Source organism: Suricata suricatta, chromosome 9, assembly GCF_006229205.1.
Source record: "Suricata suricatta isolate VVHF042 chromosome 9, meerkat_22Aug2017_6uvM2_HiC, whole genome shotgun sequence".
NCBI classification, from domain to species: domain Eukaryota; kingdom Metazoa; phylum Chordata; class Mammalia; order Carnivora; family Herpestidae; genus Suricata; species Suricata suricatta.
In genome coordinates this window covers 103,211,776-103,233,358 of record NC_043708.1, presented here as the reverse complement: position 1 = coordinate 103,233,358, position 21,583 = coordinate 103,211,776, and the positions used below count along the sequence as shown (strand labels likewise).

The 21,583-nt window shown below is 46.8% G+C and overlaps 1 protein-coding gene across 2 annotated transcripts in view; it reads left to right on the top strand.

Moving 5' to 3' along the window:
• The window catches only part of MEGF11 (multiple EGF like domains 11), a 310,492-nt gene extending 290,793 nt beyond the window's left edge, over positions 1–19,699 (top strand). For both annotated transcript variants that reach the window (XM_029952659.1, XM_029952658.1), the window contains exons 18-26: positions 110–238; positions 784–912; positions 2,445–2,681; positions 4,173–4,291; positions 6,125–6,191; positions 6,796–6,897; positions 9,363–9,419; positions 16,093–16,299; positions 16,682–19,699. In XM_029952659.1, the coding sequence (XP_029808519.1) occupies positions 110–238; positions 784–912; positions 2,445–2,681; positions 4,173–4,291; positions 6,125–6,191; positions 6,796–6,897; positions 9,363–9,419; positions 16,093–16,299; positions 16,682–16,854 (1,220 nt within the window). In that variant the 3' untranslated portion in view covers positions 16,855–19,699. The remainder of the gene's footprint in view (positions 1–109; positions 239–783; positions 913–2,444; positions 2,682–4,172; positions 4,292–6,124; positions 6,192–6,795; positions 6,898–9,362; positions 9,420–16,092; positions 16,300–16,681) is intronic.
• The last annotated feature ends 1,884 nt before the right edge of the window (positions 19,700–21,583 follow it).

The window sequence follows — 21,583 nt, the reverse complement described above, 5'->3', positions numbered from 1 at the left end:
TGAGGTGCAGGGTCTCACAGTTCGCCACCCTGTCTGTGCTCAAAGAAAGGCAGATGACAGGTTTGGTCCCAGCCGTACCTCCACAGTTGTCCCCACCCTGTTTCTCCAGGCTGCCCCACAGCATTTTACGGGAAGGACTGTGGGCGCGTGTGCCAGTGTCAGAATGGTGCCAGCTGTGACCACATCAGCGGCAAGTGCACCTGCCGCACAGGCTTCACTGGGCGACACTGTGAGCAGAGTAAGTTGTCCCAACCCCTGGCTGAGTGTTGGTGCCAGGTATCAACCTCTTCCAGGGGCGCCCCCCTGCCACTGACCCTCAAGGTCCATTCATTCTGCACCTCTTGTTCCCTGGATTTTTGGAGCAACTCCCAAGAAAAAAGGCTGAAGGTCATGCCTACATCGATGTGTTTGTAGAACTTCCTCCTCCAGTTGTGTGTGGGGGGGGGGGGTAGGAATGGAAGACGCTAAGGGCAGAACAGAGGCCTGAGGGGGTACTGCGGGAATACGGGGAGGCATATCTTGTTTAATTCTTCTTTGAAGCCTCTGTGACACCCAGCTCAGAGCCTGGCCTGTGAAGGATGCTGCATAAATAGGTGCCAAGTGAGGAGGGAGGAGTGGGTATCCCCCAACGCTCAGGGCTAAGGTGCTGTGTCCACCTCCAAGCATCAAACCAAACCACAGCAGGGAACTAGGTTTCACTGAGTCAGAACGGACTAATCGTAGCTGACCACATATAGGAAGAGTGGGTGTTGGTCTATCCCATTTCTTCTTCATGCTACACAGGATGTGCCCCAGGAACCTTTGGCTACGGGTGTCAGCAGCTATGTGAGTGCATGAACAATGCCACCTGTGACCACGTCACCGGCACCTGTTATTGCAGCTCTGGATTCAAAGGAATACGGTGCGACCAAGGTAATAGGTGGCAGAGGCCCTAGGGCTCTGGAAGGGCCTCGTGGAGACAGGATCTAGGGAGAATCCAGTGGAACAACTGGATTTTATTTTATTTTTTTAATTTGTCGTTATTTTTGAGAGACAGCGCGAGCAGGGGAGGGAGGGTCAGAGAGAGAGGGAGACACAGAATCTGAAGCAGGCTCCAGGCTCTGAGCTGTCAGCACAGAGGCCGACGTGGGGCTCGAACCCACGAACTGTGAGATCATGACCTGAGCCGAAGCCGGCCACTTAACCGACTGAGCCACCCAGGCGCCCCACAACTGGATTTTAGAAGGGCAGTTTGGGACTTCGGTTTATTCACTGTTGGAAGGAGAGCTGGGGTGGGGTGGGTTGCAGAGGGCGAGGCAGAGCAAGAACCTCTGTCATGGCTTCCCCATGCTCTTCCTTGGCAGGTTTCCTCTGAGCCATAGTAGGGTAGCCACAAGCTAGTCCTGTGGAAAGACCACCAGACAAGCAAAGATATGCCAAGTTCTGGTTCTGCCATGACCTGCTAGGCATCCTGGACACGTCATTTTATTTTGCTGGGCTTATTATTCCATATGCAAAGTAGGATCACGAGGTTCTGTTGAGGGCCAAGGAGTTCAAAGGGGCTGAACCTTGGCTCCAGCTCTATATATAGTCAGGGGACACCCCTAGTCACTGTTATGAGGACCAGGTTGAGAGGATAGGGGTGGAGGACTCAGCCCAGAAATGGGGCCAAAAGCCATTTCTATTGCATTCTGATGATCTACAGAGAATGATAAGGCAGCACAGTATTTCCCCGAGGATATTGGCTGGCTCCATTTAACCAGTTGCTGATACAAAGGCAAGATCTAGACTCTGCTGGGCGGCATGATGCTCCCACCCTGGGCTTAACAGCAGTCTGGAGAGTTAGCCCATTCATGTATCATCACGAGGGGTTTTGTGGGCAGTAATCGGGCACAATGGCACCCTTTTTTTGCCAGTCTGTCCTGTGGCACTCACAGTTCCCTGGGGAGGGTCAGATTATTGTCCCCATGTTGCAAATGAGCAAACAGGACTCAGAGTCACAAAGCTGGTAAGAAGGGAGATGCACTGAGTCCAATTCTTTCCAACGCCAGAGAAACCGGACTTTACCAATTACTGGTTATATGATCTTGGGCAAGTTATCTAATCTTTCCCGTGACTCAGTTTCTTCATCTGTGAAAGGGAAATAATTAGTCCTTACTAATATGGCTGCTGGGAAGATAAAATGAGTTAATATCTGTAACTCACTTTTAGAACAAAGTACTCAGTAAACATTTATTTTATTTGCTATCCATGATCGCTTGCTCTTTGTCACGACTCTGAAACTCCATCCCCAGCAGACAGTTGAAGAACACAGGCAGAGTGAGGGACAGGATCACACAGGGGGTGAAGAATAGGAGACCTGGGTTCTGGTCTTGGGCCCTAACATTAGAGGAGTCTAGGCCCTGGGCCAAGATCTGAAGAGGAAGCAGGCCTCCCCCAGACTCGGGTCCTCCCTCCCTCCGCAGCTGCCCTCATGATGGAGGAGCTGAATCCCTACACCAAGATCAGCCCGGCGCTGGGTGCAGAGCGGCACTCGGTAGGCGCTGTCACAGGCATCGTCCTCCTGTTGTTCCTCATTGTGGTGCTGCTGGGCCTGTTTGCCTGGCGCCGGCGGCAACAGAAAGAGAAAGGCCGTGACCTGGCTCCCCGTGTCTCCTACACACCGGCCATGAGGATGACCAGCACAGACTACTCGCTCTCAGGTAAAGGCTGTGCCCCCAGCATCACCCCTCCCGCCCCTCCTCACACACACACACACCCCAGGAAGAGCCACACGGGATCCTTGGGGACACCCCGGTTGGTTGTTGAAGGTGGGTGGTCGTGCTTGCAGGATCAGTCAGGTGCTCCTGGAAACAGTGGGTGTGGGGAGTGGGAATCTCCTGAGGAAAAGCAGATGGGGTTTTATGGGAATGTCATTTCCCGAGTTCCCAGCTCTAAGCAGCTCGGAATACAAACCTCCATTTCCCCAGACTTCCCATCTTTCTCACCAGGCTATGGCCACACTGACACCTGTACTGAACAGTAACTTTCCTAAACTCTCCAAGGGAACCCCTCTCCAGCCCAGTGTCTGAGCCACCTCCACAAACTGGCCCTGGGGCTGTGTCCAAGCCCTGTTCCATTTTTGCTTCCTTGGTGAAGGCCTCAGAGCGACCCTCCCTCCCAGCTCCCAGAGTTAGGAGGGCCCTATTAATCCAGTGGAAGGGGATGGTGCTGGCTTAGGGTAGGGGGAGAGTCTGAAAGTTTGGGCAATGACCCAGTAGGTCCACAAATGTAATATCTCCAATGGGCATTCTATCTAAAGTCTGAACAGGGTGGAGATGGAGCTGTTGGGCCAGATTCTTCCCATCTCCTGACCCCTGAGCTGCTGCCTTAGAAATGAGGCTTTTTGCTTCATATTTAGTTAATGAGTAGAGGTCAAAATGCTCTGAAATTGCCCATAGCCCTGGGCCAGTCTAGGTGAGCATGAGCATGACCCTCCCTTCAGCTGGCTCCAAACATGGCTGCCCTGCAGCCTCCTGCATCTTGGATTTAGAAAAACAAGATCACCTCAGCCCTTTCTTGCTAAGCGCCGCCTACATGTGCCCACTCGATGCTAGGTGCTACGGGGTAGACGGGGGTGGGGTAGGGGTGGGGGCTCACAGGTGCAGACCCTGCCTTCAGAGAGCTCCTAGCCTGCATGGTTCCCTGGGTTTCAGCCAAAGCAAATATCCCCTAATGAAATCCCAAGCCCACAGAGATGATTTGGGGACTATAATGAGTTAAGACTGGCTGGTTTTCCCACACCACTCCACTGGAATTCCCCACCACTGTGGAGGGGTGCTGGAGACCACAAGAGGGCAGGGCTTGGGCTAAGATAAGAGGGGTCCTCTGTCAGCACAACGTAGTGTAGCCATAAAGGGACCTAGGACGCTGTGCAAGCCAGCACTCTTCATCCATGCTCTAGCTGCTGGTGCCACCTCCACACGGGCAAGCCCAGCCTGCAGCCTGCAGGGAGCGACACCATGAAGGAAGAGGCAAGTCAGGCTCTACAGATTTCTGCGGAGAGAGTGGAAGCCAGAGAGCTTGGGGGATGGGGGACTTAGCAGTCTCTCTTTGCAGAGCACTCTCGAGGCTGCCCAGCCCCAGTGTTAGTATTGGGGTGTCTGATGCCAGGGGCAGCAGTATGATGGTATGGCACCTTGTTCTCTTCCCAGATTTGTCTCAAAGTAGCAGCCATGCCCAGTGCTTTTCCAATTCCAGCTACCACGCACTGGCGTGCGGGGGGCCTGCCACCAGCCAGGCCAGCACTCTGGACAGGAACAGCCCCACCAAGGTACCGGGCCCCTGACTCCCCAGACCCCACCCACTATCCTCCCGATGAGCCCTCACCCTGTCCAAGAAACTGCGCCCCACCTAGAGGGTCCATTTGGAACCAACTGCCAGTAAACACAGCCCTGTGATCCATGGGACATGTGAATGCCCTCTGAAGCACAGGACAGGAAGCCAGCAGGTTACACGAAACCAACACGTGCCTGGAACCAGCAGACACCACATGCAACCCACCTACAGCAACATTCAGCCGTACACCCCCGCACCTGATGTAATGAACTGGTACCAACCCATGTGATCGCCCTGTATTCACATGTAGCCTCCTTGTCACTTTTGCCATATAAGACATGTAATCAAAACACTACACGCTACACCACCTACCACTGATTGCTACAGTCCATTTCCCACAGTGGGCATACACCCCGCACCCTAGAGCATAAACGCCATTACTCAGGCACCCCTAATTTCCTTCTATCTGGCATACATGTTATCACTACATACCCACAACCATTTTTTGCAATGAGAACCAGCACAAGGGATGTGAAACCCAAACAGCAGCCAGAGCCAATGTTCCCATTGACGGTGAGTGGTACAGGCCTTCAAGGGCAGGTGTGCGCCACCCTCGACAGGGCCCTCCCTTTGCAGCTCCCAGCGTAACCCTGGCTGATGGCAAGACCCCCTCTTATAATCACAGGCCTCGGGTAAGGATGTCTCAGCACGTGTGTAGGGAGCCCCCCTGGTGTGCCAGGACCATACTGGGCAGAGGGGGGGGGTTCAGAAATGGAGAAGAGGCTCATGCTGCACTCCTCCTGACACCCACTAACCACACACACACACACACACACACACACACAACTGCACATGTATACATACAATAGGACCGTTAAGAGGGCAATCCCAGGCTTCCTAGCACATCTTTCCTGTGTGAGAAACATAGACAGAAGTGGTTTTCATATTCTAAGCCTCTGCCCTACAGCTCTGGGAATCCTTTCTCCCTGTCTGGCCCACAGAAATGTCTACCAGTCCTCAGACCTGGAAGCAACACAGCTTAAACACCTTAAGAGGAACGCAGACACTGTTCAACCCCAATGGCAACCACTGTCAAGCCAGCACCAAGGCTGCTTTCTTCCACAGGCTCTCAGCCTCCGTTTACCTATGAAATGGGAGTGCTGTATGCAGGGTGCCTTGAGGTCCATAAGCAAAGTCTGTAGCCATCAGCCCCATGGCCTTGGGCCCTTCCCTCCCCTCCTCAGCTTGGACTCTCATTCCCAGCTTCACCTTTAGGCTTAACTGCAGAGTTGGAAGCCGAGGGAAAGGAAACCAAGGTCCTTGATTAACTAGAGCCACACCAAGGCTACAGCAGGTTAGAAGCAAAATGATGCCAGAGCTGAGGCTTTCCCTTGCTCAAACGGGAGACTCTCACGTAGCCCCCCCGTAGCAGAGGTGACGGTGATGTTGCAATCTCAGCACTTCCCTTTTACTGAAAATGGCCTCGAGTTGCAGCTGAGACACTGCCCTTTTCTTACCACCCTACACACCTACCCGCCCTGCTTCCCCTGTCAGGGCCAGCTCTGGGCTCTGGAGTGGCCCTGCCCTACTTTGTCCTAAGGGTCACAAAACCCACAGCTTCAGCCAGACACCTTAGAAGTGGGCAGCTTCTGCCCCTTGGTCTCGGCCATGCCGTGTTACATGTAACTCTTACTTTCCCTCAACGATCTAAGATGTCGGTGAGTCAGGATCAGCACATGAGAGGGTGCGCAAGGCTAGGCAAAGTGAAGGCTGGGCAGGGGCGCCTTGGGAGCAAAGGGATTAACTTGCTGTCCTACTCTCCAAACAGCTCAGTAACAAGTCTCTTGACAGAGAAACACCAGGCTGGACCCCCTACAGCTTTGTGAACGTGTTAGGTCAGTAGTGGTTTGAGTCTGGCCCCCTCCTGCCATGTCCCACCTGTTCTCCTTTTTCCACTCAGAAATGGGTCCTGTCCTACCTCCAAAGGTTAAAGGAATCCTGAGCATGGGTTCCCCATGGAGAAGGGGTATAGGGAGGAAACCCAAGCCTTTGTTTCAGCTCTCATAAGCAAAGAAGCCCAGGATGCCCTTTATTTCTGTATCAGGGGAGAGGGTGGCTAAGGACCCAAGGACCACAAAGGAGACAGCTAGGGCCTGGACGTGGGACTTTTAGATGCAGGCGAAAGATGCACTCACCATCTGGGAAAGGGGCCCTTGCCTGAGCCAGGCCCTACCAAGGGACTTCTTTTCAAGGGCTGCTTCCTCTGCCCCAGTGTCCTGGTGGGTGCCAATTCCTAAAGGGGGGGTGGGGGTGGACGGAGGAAAGGTAGATGGCCTCAACTCTAGCAGATGCCCCTGGCCCTAGCCCCTCTGGCTACTACACATAGGGGTCCTAATTCTTCCAGCCTGTCCCACCCTGACCCTCACCCCCTCCATACTCCCCACCTGCCATACCAGGGCCCTGGGAATAATGGCTCCTCCCTGTCATTCCTCTCACTAGACTCCCATTTCCAGATCAGTGCCCTGGAGGCCAGGTACCCGCCCGAGGACTTCTACATTGAACTTAGACACCTCAGCCGCCCCGTTGAGCCACACTCACCAGGTTAGACCCCCAGCCCTACCTTCTACCCCGTGGGCCCCTGGGGCCCCTGAGGCTCTCCAACCACCGCACCCAGCACCTACCCTACCCATTCCTGCCCTTGACTTACCCTCCATCGTCCCAGATATCTCCCTGTTGGGCTGCTCTCCCAACATGGTTAGTCTCCAAGCCCAAACCCCTATTTAAAGGAAGCCTGCCTGGATCCACTCCCATATCACCCCTTCTGTTCCCATCATGTCATGTCAGTGCATGTGGACAACTGTGACTTGGGTATTAAGTGAAGGGGACACATTGTAATTATACTCCCTATAGACCACAGAATACAACCCCAAATGACAGAGAACTAACTTGAGGATGGGGGCACCTCTAAGGTTCTCTGTCCAAAAAGCCCAATGTCCTATGGAGAGAGACCCCAGACCTACCAGTGGCTCAGACCATGCTCTCCAAAATCATATGTAGGGTAGGGCTGCCGAACAGGGATCTGGAGAGGTTGGGGAAGGATATGTCAATAGACATTCTCTCTGCTCTGTATTAGACTCAAAGCTGATGGCTGGGTCAAGATGAAAAAATGAGACCTGCAAAGTCAGTCCTGCTATGGGAGGACGTGGGTGGGAGTCACAGAAAAAGTACAATGAGTCAACAGAGAAGGTAGCCTCCCTACACAGTGACCCCTCGAGGCAGGGCCTTAGCATACTGGACAACCTTCAGGCTCTAGCTGGTTTCTAGAGAGCAAGGAAATGAAGCTCTGCCAACCCCTGCAGGTCCTGGGGCGCAGTAGCACGAGGAAGAGCAAAGGTTCTGAATTCATCTGCCTACTGAGCAGTCGTGGGCTGCAAAGACTCGGAGTCTATACCTAGAAGGCTGTGCTATTGGCTGTGGGCCCCCTTGGCTGTGCCTAGGCTGTCCAGTAACCCCATCAAATACAACCCTCCCAACCCACCTGCTTCCCACCCCCACCACCCTGTATCTCTTTCCACAAGGGAGCATCCTCTGGGCTCAGCCCAGATTTCTCCCTGCTTTACAGATCTCACTCTTCAGCTAGTGTAGCCAGAGCCACCACATGCTATCTGTTTTTGGCCTACACTAAGGCAGGCTGGTGGCCAATGGGAGAAAATACTTAGAGATCTGGGTCCTAGTTTTTGTGTCGGATAAGTCACTGTCCCTCTGTGGGCCTCTGTTTCCTGCTCTAGAAACGGAAAAGTTAACAGCCTAGCCTCCCTCCCTCACAGAGGGTGAAGGAAGCCCTTGTCTGGCATAAGAGCTAAACTGATTGATACCAGGGATACAGATTTTAAATCATGTTTCTGAAGGGCACAGGTACCTATCAGCCCCTTAAAACAGCACCTAGGGGGAAACCTGGACTGGTTTGGCCCTATCACTCAGTAATGTGTACAAGGCAGGCCGGTAACAATAGATTCCTACAAATTCAACTTAGGAATTCTGAGGAGGAGGTATGGTATAGGGATGTATCCGAACAGCAGTGGGTTGGTCTTCAGTGTCCGAAACAGAGAAGAGTCAAGTGGAATCAAACTGTATTTTAGTCATTATGTGCTGCATGCCTTTTTGCTGGTATTGTGTCCTCAGTTAAGCACTGAGAAACAATGACTCAGTTAAAAGATGAAAATAATTACCAGAGTCATTACAGTCTCAACCTAAAAATGCCAGACAGCTTCTTTTTGGGTATCACCAGCAACAAAGAACCTGAGCTTGGTCCCTGAAGTTTTATGTCCCGCCTCTGGCTACGGCTAAGGACCATGCATTGCAGGAGCTGGATAAATTGTGACAGCCAAAAGGGAGGGAAATCCTTCAGATTGCAAATACTGGTAATACTTGTCAAAGACAACTCTGTTTTTTGTGCAAATGGTCCACCCCCAAAAATGGGTAACTAAGAGAGCAGACTATGGAGGAGAATGACTATACATGCTGGAAAGCTCACTAATCAAGAATCTCAGCCACCTGTCCACCTCCCTCCCCGGCTCCCCTCAGTCGGGCATCAGATCCAGTAGAGGAGGCAGGACCAGAGCTGAGAGGTAAGAAACAATCTTCAACCCCATTCCCAAATCCAACAGAACTGGGATTTAGAATGTCATATACCCCTTCCCCAAGCTAAGAACTGGTTCTGATTCATTCCTTATCCTGTCAGCTGGAGCTTGAAACTTTACCTACAGTGACTGCAGGTGTCCTGAGAACTGCCTCTGGTGACCTCACAGTGAAGGTTAACGAGGAGGGGTGCTGCGTATGCCAGGGGGCGCTGTAGCTCACTGCTAATGCTTCTGAGCCCTGTAAGAATTCCTGCCTGGTCAAATGACTTAAGAGTAGATTAAACCCAGAATAACTCTCTAGCACTAAAGAGCAAATTTTATGGGTAGGGGAGGAAAAAAACAAAGGCAAGAAAAAAATAAAAATACATGCAGTCCAAGTAAACCTCACACACCCCATTTTTCTTTCTTTCCACCATCTTAATGCAGGTGCTTGTGGAATGGACAGACGTCAGAACACATACATTATGGACAAAGGCTTCAAAGGTAGAGTATCCAATCCTGACGTCCCATTAGAAAGGGCTTAGCAAGATAAAGAGTGCAGCTCTGACATGACCAGGAATTCTACCAGAGACACTGCGCACATCTCTTCCCCTCATTCCCCAAAAAAGTACAAAGACCACAGGACCTGAGGCTGCTGGGTAGCTCTGCTCAGAAGGAGCAATCATAATAATAATGAATTTATACTTCAATTTAAGTTGCACCTGCTTAGCAAGTGCTTGTGGGTTTTTTATAGATGCCAACTAAATGTCTTCGGAAATGTAGAATGTCATTATCCAGCCAATTAGTATGAGTTAAATTGATTATAAAATCTGAAATAAAGTCAATCTACCTGCCCCAGAGGCCTCCTGTCGTCGTGCTGGCGAAGGGGCACAAGGAATAAAAATACCTAGCGTTAATACTGTATGGCACGCCACCCTGGAGATCTCTGCCCCTGAAGGCGGGAAAGTCAGGACTAATCCCTAGCACATGGGAACTCCAAGTTGGATCATCCTACTAGGAAGTCTGTGGGTGAAACCAAAGATGAAGGTCAGGTCCTGCCCTGGGCTTAGGCGCTACATTTAAGTAACAGAATGTGTGAAACAGAAACTATGTCACTTCTTTGTGAAATATTGTGACCTTAGACTGGGAGCTCTCTGAGGCTTTGTTTCCTCGTCTGCAAGGTCAGGATAGTATGTCCATCCTATTGTCTAATAAGGGTATCATGAGTGTCCGATAAAAAAAATCACATACGGGAAGTGTTTTTTTGCATATTGTAGAGGTTGTACTAAGGTAACAGGGCTGTCCTTTCGTCTCTTGAGGTCTATTTAGGATTTTCAACCACACAGAGAGATGACGGACAGCAAAGAGTCTAATGGATGTCCTAGATCTAGCTGTTCACCACAATTACCTGGAAAGCTTGTTACACAGTTGTCCACACCCCATCCTCCCAAGTCTCTGAAGCAATAGATCTAGAGTGGAGCCCTGGAGTCTGCATTTTTAAGGAGTACTTCGGGATATTCTTATGCAGCCTATCACCCAACTACCATTTAAAGAACCACTGATCTAGACACCCAGATTCCTGGGTTACTGGTTCTGGTCTTTCAGAGTAAGCCTCAGTTATACCCACGACACAACCATCTCCTAACCAAGAAGAGCTAGTCATCTATAGCGCTTGGTGGTTATTAGAAGCGGGGTGAGCTAGGGGTGGGTGATAGTGGCGATTACTGTGTTCCAAGGAAGAAAGCAGGGAGGGCAGGTCTCCAGGCACACGTTAGGATGTGCTGCACCACAAGAGTAGGATCTGGGGGCAGAGGTCAACCCCTAGGCTCCTGGCCAGCCAAAGGGCCCTACTCCCTTGAGAGCATCAATTCTGGCCATTTTCTGTGTATTGACTTAAACCATCCAAATGGAGGCAAGCACCATCACAGTGGTGAAGCTCAACACAGAAAAGCTCTACTGTTCTATGACTGTGACCTGGGACTTCAGTTTCTTTTTCAAAGAGGTGTGGGGACTGTGCAGCAAAGATCTCTTAAGAGAGTTCCTAGCTCTGAAAATATGCATGACTCAGGCATGAATAAGCTCAGACAAGCCCAAGCACCTCAACAGATGCACACACAAGTTTCCCATTCACTTTATTGTTCTGTGCATTATGATCAGGGTAACTGCTTTGACTCACAACCATAAACGTCAGACAAAGCCAGCGAGGGCAGGGTCTCTGCCCCAGCGGCATTCATTCCTCTTTTGTGGTATCATGTATCTGAGCCTTTAAGTGGAAGGAAGGCCAGATTTTGGAGCCAGATTTTGTTTTACCATTCTGGCTACAAACATCCTTTAAATTAGAGAAAAGAAGGCAGTCTAGGTAAATATGTCAACAGCTGTTGGGAACCAACACATCAGAACAAGAGAATTCAAAAAGAGGAAAATGAAATGTCACAGTTTGGAACTTTACAGAACTATTTACCAAAGATACAGAATAAACCCCCCCACTACATAACTGACCTCCCAAATAAACATTTAATAAACTAGTCTATACCAGGAATGAAATTACTTTCTAAAACTATTGGGCCAAACCAAATGAGAACCATTAAGAGTTAAGAGTCTGAGTGTTCTCTGAACTCAATGGGAAAGACCCTGACCTCTAAGTTTTAGACTCTATTCCTAGTTCTTACTGGTGGCACTGACTAGGTCACACTGTTATTTTCTGAGTGTTGGTTCCTATTTCTGTGAGAAGGATGAGGTTGTAACTAGCTCCATCTCTAAGCCCCCCTTTGAGGCCTGAATCCCATCAGTGGTCTTTCCTGCCCTGGTTACTTACTGAAGACTCCACTCACTGTCATTCTGAAGTTGCACGACACCACACACATTGCTGCACTAACCCGGTTTTACCTCTAAACCTCTGTCCATCTCTCCCCTGCTCCCCCTCAACACAATAATATTGTACCAAACTGCCTTGTGTTCAATTCCTTATCTGCCAGGCATTTAAAAGTGCTACAGAAGAAATCCTCCCCGGTATACTCTATCACCTTTATGATACTGAAATCCTGAATCCAACTGTTGGGGCCACAGGGAAACTACCTGTATGCTCCTTGCTAATCCAACCTCCACGTCTCTCCTTGCAGTTACCTTGGGCTCCAAGGTACTTAGGGACCAGTAACATCCTGAAAACTTCTTTCAGCCAGTGTAGTGTGGTTCTCCTTCTGACCCTGAAATCTCTCTCCCTTTTCCCCTCCCCATATCCTGGTCTCTCCATGAAGAAAAGAATGCTGACTTAGGGCCCAGGAAGAAAAAAGGGCAGTGCGGTTTTCTAAGAATACTAATAATAATGAGCTGAAAAGAAACAGATGTTCAGTGTCTGGGTTTTCTAAGAGTTATATATTGGCTTTACCTAGAGGTTAGTGTAAACCTAAAAGCCTTCTAAGCTCTTAAGTTCAGATCCCACTCACAGGATGGCCTCTGAAAGTCATTTTCACCTCTGTGGACTTGCTGCTTCCTTTATAAAATGAAGAGGTTATAGGCTCATTTCCGAGGCCCCTTCCGCATCTGAGGGTACAAGGCAGTGTGTGGGTTGGGGGAGGCGGAGCTAGAAGAGAACAAATACCAAACATCTTTATAAAGCTAAGTCTTCTGTCCAGATGCTAATTACAGGCCTCAGAGGAGTGACTCTCAAAGCTTAAGTAGCCTTGGTTGATGCTTCCCCTTTCCTTACAAAAAGCCCTGAAGTGCAGGGACTGGCTGGTGTGGGCGGGGCTGTAAAAAGATGGGGAAGTGCCTCAGAGAGGTCTGTTACTCTTCCCCTTACCCCACCCCTCCCCTAAGGCAGGCAGGTAGATGACTCAGCTGGAGAAAAGAACAGCTTTCTTAAGATTAAGTTTTCCAGCTAGCCTGGCCCTTTCCTTCCTCCAGTTCCCAAAAATAGAATCCAGATTATTTCATTATTCAACACCCTCTCTTGACCACTTCAACACACACTTCTCCATCCTTTCCCTCCCTCTGGCCCCTTTATGGAAGATACAGCTTCTCCTTGAAATGAATCCCCCTCCCCCAACCCCCAACTTCTCTTTTATCCACTTAGGTGCATCCCCAGCTGCACCGCAAACTATTTACAGTATCCTCCATATCTGCAGTTTCACTTTCATGGTTTCAGTTGCTTGTAGTCAACAGCTATCCATAAGCACATGATCAAGGCCAATCAACAGTGGCCTGTCACAATGCCTAGGTCATTCACCTCACTTCACCATCGCAAGCAGGGTGAGTGCAATATGCTAAGATATTTTGAGAGAGACCCCACATTCACATAACATCTATTATATTATATTGTTATAATGATTCTAATTTGTTATAAATAAAATATTTTATTATTGTTGTTAATCTCTTACTGTACCTAACTTAGAAACTTTATCATAGGTATGTCTGCAGAGGAAAAATCAGTAATATGTAGAGGGTGCAGTACTATCCATGGTTTCATGCATCCACTGGGGGTCCTGCAAAGTATCCCTGTGGGTTGGGGAGGAGACTGCTGTATGCCCCCCAACTTCAAGGCCTTGACTTTTCTGGTGGAAACGAGAAGAGGGGCACTACTGGCTGACTGAGGCTCTTTTAGGCTTTGAACTACAGCCTCAAGACTCCCCCACGGCCACAGATGAATTTATCATGGGATATCCTAAAAAGCTTAGAGCTTGGCCTTTCTCTCTCAGCAGGGCTTGACCCCACACATAGGTGTTCCTTGTTGAGGGTAAAGGAAGCTGTTGCAGCTATAGTTTGCATTTAAAGATACAGAACAGTAACATGAGTAAAAGATGGAAGGGGGAAAACACCCTAACTAGATACCAGAGAAACTGGGTTGAGTCCTAACTTGACTACTTACTAGCATTAGGCAAACTTTATGAGCTTCAGTATCCTAATTTCTGAAGTAGTAATCATAGTCCTTTGGGTGCAGCCCTCTTCACAGATGTAACAAGTTTCAAATACCTAACCGGTGTTAGGTCCATGAGGTCTATGAGGCTAACTGCATTTGCTATTGCTGTTCCTCAAGTTTTAGAAAACATGCAACTAAGGCAGCCACCAATCCAAGTAAAAGGACATGTCTGGGTGAGGAGGTGGGGGGTGGGGTGTTAGGACTTTTCACGAGGAGACAGCCCTCCTTTAAGCAATTCTAGTCCTCAGCTTCCAGCAAGTAGCTCTGAGCCACACTGCCTTCCTTACTCTTCAGCTGTGGGAGTTCAGAGACCCCAGAGTGGGACTGATGGACTATGCTGGGGCTCCTAGACATACTTCCAGTCCTTGTAGTAAGAAAGGAAAAGAAAGAGAAAGGAAGGAGGGAGGGAGGAAAGGAAGGAGAGAAAAGAAAGGAGGGAAGGAAAGGAAAGGAAGGAGGGAAGAAAGGAAAGAAAGAAAGAAAAAAAAAAAAAGCAAAATTCACTAGAAGCAGCTTCACGTGGCTCTGGGCAGGCTGTGTGTGGCCCCGGACCCACCGGACCTGCATCCCCCTTTCTTCAGGAGAGCCTCACCAACAACTGGGCCTGCTCGTTGTCTAGCTAGAACGTTTTCTCCTACTCCTCTTTAGGGTTCTGTGCTACAGAGAGGCCACAATCTGCAGTGGGACCAAGGCCAACAGCTCTCTCTACCTGTGGGCCAGGTTAAGATGGAAAATGTTCTGAGCCTGGTTCTGGAGCATGCTCTGCTACTGATGAGCAGTACAACCCTGGGGAAGTCACTTCCTCACTCCAAGCCTCAGTTTCCTCATTAGCAATAAAAGGGGAAGAGAGAATAATTATTGCTCTAAGCTAGATCACAGGTGTTTTGAGCACTTGAATGAATTAATGGTGAATGTACTTTTGTACAAGATTAAGGAAATGCTATCCTCTGAAAGAAACATCAGGATCGCTGTCTGTACCAGCAGAAAAGCTGGAGGCAGAAAGCATGTGATGGTTCTAGTGGAAGACTGTCCAAGAATTTCACCATCTGCTACCACTTACAGAAATTTAAAGCTGAGAAATATAGAAATTTCACCATCTGCTACCACTTAAAGAAATTTAGACCTCTGAAGACCACTCATGACTGTCAAGCCCCTGCAACTCCATGTTTATTTCTAGACCCCCTGGCTGGCAGATCCTCACAGAAGAATGAGGGCCCCAGTTGCCAGATGAGATAATCTACTGCTTTTTCCAGGCCATCAGAACAGTTGTGGCTCACTTGGAATGATCTAGAGGAGGCACTGATAGTCTCAGGCTGAAGGAGGGGCTCCTCTTCCCTTCTGTGACTCCGGTCCCAAAGAAAACACTTTCTTCCTCCAGTGAGCGAGCCACAGTTCCTTTGCCTCTTATTTGGAAACCAGTTTGCATCCTTCTGTACCCTAACATACCCTAAAGTCTTGGGGATGATGCACCAGACAGGCAGCAGGAGAGGAAGCAGTTCTCCGGGTATCAGAAAAAGATACTGCCCAAATAGGCCTCAGTGAACATTCCTAAGAACTGAGGTAAGTGACCCCGGAGGATACACAGTAAGGCTCACTAGAACACAGGAACTTTCCAAAGGCTAGCCTGAGACCCAGGTGCTTTTTATACCTCTATTACACTTCAGGCAGCCCCACCTCTGATCACAAGCTCCTCAAGAGCAAGGATGCCGGAAGTTTGCTGCCTAAAAATTGCCAACACCTGGGCCAAAACACACACCTACTTCTTTTTGGATCTAAGCTTCTTAGTCATCAAAAAGAATTCAGAGGAAGAATGATATCACAGAACAAACAGACCAGGAGTCCCAAGGCATGCATTCAAGTCTTGGCACTGCTATTTATGAGCTTATGTGACATTAGCCAAGTCACCTCATCTCTGAGCCTTCATCTATCTATAAAATGCAAACTATCAACCATCTTTGCAAGATTTTGTAAAAATTATATAGATGTGATAGTGCATCACAGATACCTTAATCCCTTTCTGGTGCTAGAACTTACAGCTAAAAACAAAAATGCTCCTGTACCTCCAAAAACGTTAAGTTTCTTTATGAAAAGAACTCTGCCCACCTAAGAAAGCACTCCGAAGTATTTAAGAAGGGAATCTTGGATTATCATAGGCTTTGACAGCTCTCAGATCCTGAAGGCACATAAACTGCAATCTGTTTCTGGTATTGAAATGAAATCTTATGTCCTCGCATGTCCTAAGAAATCTCTCTTGCCTTACAGATTACATGAAAGAATCCGTGTGCAGTTCTAGCACTTGTTCCCTGAATAGCAGTGAAAACCCTTACGCCACAATTAAGGACCCACCCATCCTCACCTGCAAGCTTCCAGAAAGCAGCTATGTAGAAATGAAGTCGCCTGTGCACAGGGGGTCTCCGTACACAGATATGCCATCCTTGTCGACATCTAATAAAAATATATATGAAGTTGGTAGGTGTCTCAAATAAGTAACTTAGTGAAATCAGGGCAATAGTGCAGTATCTGAAGTAAAACAAGCCCTCTCCACTCACCGGGTCTTGAATACACACCCTTCTTTTGTTGCTTTTTAAGGAATCCAAGGCGAACTGTCCTTCCCAGGACTACCCTCCTCTCTCATGCAGGAAATATTCTCGTATCAACTGTGCTTTAAAAAAACACCAGTACTACAATGAAGCAGAAATGTTGGGGGTGGGGAGTCAGTGGGTATATACACACATACACTTAAACTGATTGTTGATACAAATCCCAGTTTAAAAGAGAAAACAATCAGAACAGACATTTGCCAAGTTTCTAAATCACGGTCTTCTACCTTCTTTGTTTCACCTGTCTCTAGGCTCCTGGATAAGACGCCTACCTCTAGGATATTCTAAACCTCTTGGTTTTGACCCAGAGCCTGGGATTCTGATAGTATACTCACTTAGGTTTTCCATTTCACGAGCAAACCTCAGTCCTAACCCTCATATTTATCATAGATTCCCTGGCTTCTTTCCCTACCAAGTTAAATAGAACTCTATTCCCCCCAACAAGGCAAGCAAAGCTAATCTGTTCTCTGAACTCATTTTTCACTATATTCCTTAGAGCCCACAATCAATGTGGTCCAAGAAGGCCTCGGTCATAACTCCAGCTATATCCAGAATCCATACGACCTACCTAGGAACAGCCATATTCCTGGTCATTATGACCTGCTCCCAGTAAGACAAAGCCCTGCCAATGGGCCCTCCCAGGACAAGCAGTCTTGAGAGAGAAGCCTCTCTCGCAATGTGCTCTGCTGAATATTCTGACTCTCTGAAAGAAGACAATCCCCTGACTTGAAATAATGATACAGACTGACTTCAGCTGCGTGTTAGTTATTCCTTTCACCTGGAACTAAAGAAGAGCTTCCAAGTGGGACTGGGGTAATTGTTCAAACGGTCTGTTCACAAAGGCAAATCCTATCACCCACCCACACCCAACCCAAAATGCCCAGGACTATATGATCTTTTAAAACATTTAAGATACAGCTACTCATCAGCATCAGCTAAATATATATATTGATATACTTAATTATCTGAAACATGATGCTTAGACAACACGTAGCATAGGTTTCACAAACTTCCTAGGGGGAAGGAGAAACTGGGGAGGGGAATGGATTACTTTAAAGCACCTGAAATGTATATGTACTTTTGGTTGCTGTTACCTTCAACCTCTGTTTCACTACCTAAGTAGTACACAGACACAAACTGCTAATATCACTACTAAAGTACCTACACATGTCTGATCCATAAGTCACAAAGGCCAAGATTACAGTATACAGTCTAATACTGACAACTTCAGGTTTTAAAAACAAGACTTTAATAAATACAAATGAACTATCCCTCTTCTGCTCTTCATGGTAGTAGAAGGGCAGAAAGTTTCCAAAGCGCAAGCAGCCTCTTTCAGTCTACAACAACGATTTCTAGGCCAGCTTTACCAAATCTTGCTGATTCGAGATTCAACAACATTGCCCAGTCCCGGCCTTGTCACGTCTCCTTAGTCTATCCAACACCTGAGTCATTCCAGGTGAACTAGAACTTTTGAGATGATGCTTGAAGCAATCAGTCACAGACTGGTGATAATTAAGTATCCCTAAAAATGGCTATTTGGCCTCTCAAATTTATTTGGTTGGTATTCCTCAACTCAGAAGAGTACTTGTTTTCAAGCATTTCTTTCTAAATCTTGAGCTTGATATAGTATAGGACCTAAAAGTGTAGAGGAAATTGGACAAAAGTGGATACAGCAAGTTTAATAGGCTGCTTAAAGTACATTATGCTTTTTGATGGAACTAAACGAAATGATCAAAGAATAGATTGTAATCAGGTGCTATAACATGATGTAAAACTTTACAGTAAACAGCATATAAAGATATGAAGTTACTTCCCTACTGAGAGGGCCCAAAACATACTACAACGAGCTCATGCTCCAGATCCTGGTATTCAGATGTGTCCATGCCTTCCCCCAGTAATGAATACAGGTAGACTGGGGCTCAGGAGTTAAAGTGGATCCAACTCCCAAGCCCTAAAAAAGAGGACGTTCTCGCAAGAATTATAGACCAGAAGGGCAAACAGAGGAAACTAATGGCCACCCCTATACCATTCCATTCTCTGGTAACAGTCCAGTCAGTAAAAATTCCTTCCAAAGACATATACAGAAGAGGGACTCAACGGCCGCAGAGCTGGAATACAGCTGCTACAGGAAGTGTGGGAGTCCTGAGGCCCTTGATACAACCTGGAAGTCTGCCACGGAACCCATTAGTTTGGGCAATAACCAGCAAAAGCAAGAAAAGAAATAAATGAGTAAATCCCCCTTCCTTACTTCATGCAAGGCTTAAGCAAATTTTACTGTTAGGGGAAAATATAGAATACTTACATGAATGCTGCATGTGTGCATGGGAGCAAGTGATCAGCAATAGCAAATTTCCTTTCCACAGAAGCCTTACGAAATAGAAATATTAGAAAATTCCTTTGTAGACCCAAGTAAATATTTCTCATATATACGTAGAAAGAAATAGAGATAAGAGACTTACCTCAGTATGTCAGGGCAGCAAAGTGCTCAATTATCTTTGTAAAGCAAGGATCGAGAAGCATGGCGAAGTCAGATCAGCCAGGAGAAACTTCATCTGAATCCCAGGTTTTATCTTCTTCCCCTACCCTGCATGTACAGTACCTGCTGCCTGGCAAACTGCAAACAAGCAGCAGCATTCAGGTTTTGCCTCTTTTTTGCCAACTGTCTCATGGGCAAAATTCGGCAAGAGGTGGCATGGTGGAATTGCTTAAAGCACTGGGTCAGGAGGGTGACTTGGCCTTTCTGGGCTCCTTTCTTCCTTGTGTATTAAAAAGGAGAGAAGTAGAGAATAAGGGAGCTCTCACAACCCCCCAGCTCTGGCATTCTAGGGTTTTTAAAGAAATGTAATGCAATTCATATTAGGCAACACAGAGAAGGGAAAGGCAGAGGGTGTGATTAATCTACGGAGACAACAGCTGCCTTCACATATCTAAGAGTTACTGGTAAGAGACATTTGAATCTTACAGAGCAACTGTTAGGAACAAAATTCTGTCTGGCACTATCACACATAGGTTCATGGTCAACCTAAATATGTGCACTGTGCATTTTATTGGCAACTTGGAAAGATCTGTTTGATTATTTTACAGAAACTAGTTTTCACTCAAAGTGATGTGCATACAATTCAAACAAAGAAAACACTATTATTGTACAATAGCATATGTGAAACTATGAAATGGCAATACTTTTTTAAATAACCCAGATTTGTAATATATTTGTTCAGTGTGCAGAGGGATCGTACCTTGTACAAAATAAAATGAATTTCTCAAACTAATTTAACAAGAATGCCTACTGTTGTGTTGCACATTGAAAATGTATCTATCATCTACAACTTGGATTGAAAAGGCAGAACTAAAACTACATTTTGTGTGGTCACTTTAGGCAGCCAGAAAAGTGAAAATTATCCCAAAAGATACTTGAAAATAAAGTGAACAAGCCCTATCATATTTATTATGAGAGTCCCTTCCTTTAAAGTAATGGATGGGAGTAACATTCTTATTCGTGTCCAAAGATTATTGAAAAATCTCATACACATCAAACACTCAAATAGAGAATTTCTCTGCTTTCACAAAGAGTGAAGTCAAAGGCAACTATTACAGCCTGTGCTCAGCTCCCGAGGCACAAAGGTACTTCTATGGAATGGAGTAAAAGTGAAAGGGCCACCTAATTTGCATAATACAGTGAATAGCTTTCCACTAGTAGAAGTTATCACCCAGTACATTACTGTGGGTGCCTGTTTTAGGACCTTTTAAAACATAACCTTGTGGCTCTCAGCATGGATCCACCACGCCTGTAAAGTCGTGAGCCCGAGTTTAGGCCCCGGCAAGCCTAAACCCGTAACAAAGCCCTTTGCTTTTGCATGCGTGAAAAAAACAAAAACGAAACAAAAAAAAAACATAACCTTGTGACTTAACTGGTAAATAAGCAGCAGGATTGATTTTGTAGTAAAACATAGATGCTAGAAAATAGCTTACTGAATGCTTTCAAAAGTGGAAGTTTAAAATTTTTCCTTTATACTTTCAAAGTTTGTACATAATCCTATTTAAGTCAAAGTAAAAGCTTTCAACTTATCAGTTCACAAGGCTTATAGGACACTCAAAAATTATTCCCACTGAACAAAATGTTTAACCAAGAATAATACACTTTTTGTTAGAGACTAAGATCATTCAGAAATGATTTTCCTAAGACAAGTCTCAAGAGCTGGAGCTAACGTCTCAGTGAAAGACAAAACGTGATCAAGAGTTTTAAGGCTAAAAAAGGTATTTACTGCAAATATTAATATTAGATTATGACTTACAAATCTCAGAATACTACCCAATACCGTAAGTGATAACCAAAGGCTTCAAGTTGTACACTCAACACAGAAGATTCAAGAATGACACATTCTATGAGCCATTCATCTAACTGGACACAAGGCAGAAGAGGCCCATTTAGTCCATATATGACAACAGGAAACAGAAAATCTTTCTCCGAAGGGATGGATGGGTACAGAGGGATTCATTATACTATCATTTATACTTTATATAAATGTTATAATTGTACCAATCATAATTTTACCCAACTTTTAATTAAAACATTTTTAGCCTGAAGGATAACTCTCAGACTCCAGCTTCCAAGCTAAACTAGAAAGAATTCTAGGATTAGCCTCCTCACTCTTTTAGATGTTCCTTCTTTATTGTTCTGGCATGGAATAGAAGGGATAGATATTAGGAATATAATTTCCACACTTACGAATCTTATAAATTTGTAACTAGAAAAGATTATACATGTTCTTCCCTGATTTGCACAACTAGAAAGACATCGGAGTTAGGGTCCAATCCAAACTCACAAAGATTGAAACTCTAGTCTGCAGCAACAAGTTGTCAGATTTCTTCCTCATTCCAGCTTCTACCACCCAAGCCATTGTCTAGCCCAGCAGATGGCCCTCCAGAGCCTTGGATACGAGAAAGCACAGGGACCTGAGATCTTACAAAGTACTGTTATTTAGGCATCCACTTAAATGTAAACCAAAACCAGTAACTGATGATCGTAACAGATCCTCTGGAGTTGGTTTCCTATCAAAGAAAGGCTACAGATATAGTCTCGCTTCCTGGGGCTTTCCAGATGTCCAGTGTCAGACATGACCTATTCCTATCATATTCTTAGGGCAGTATGATGA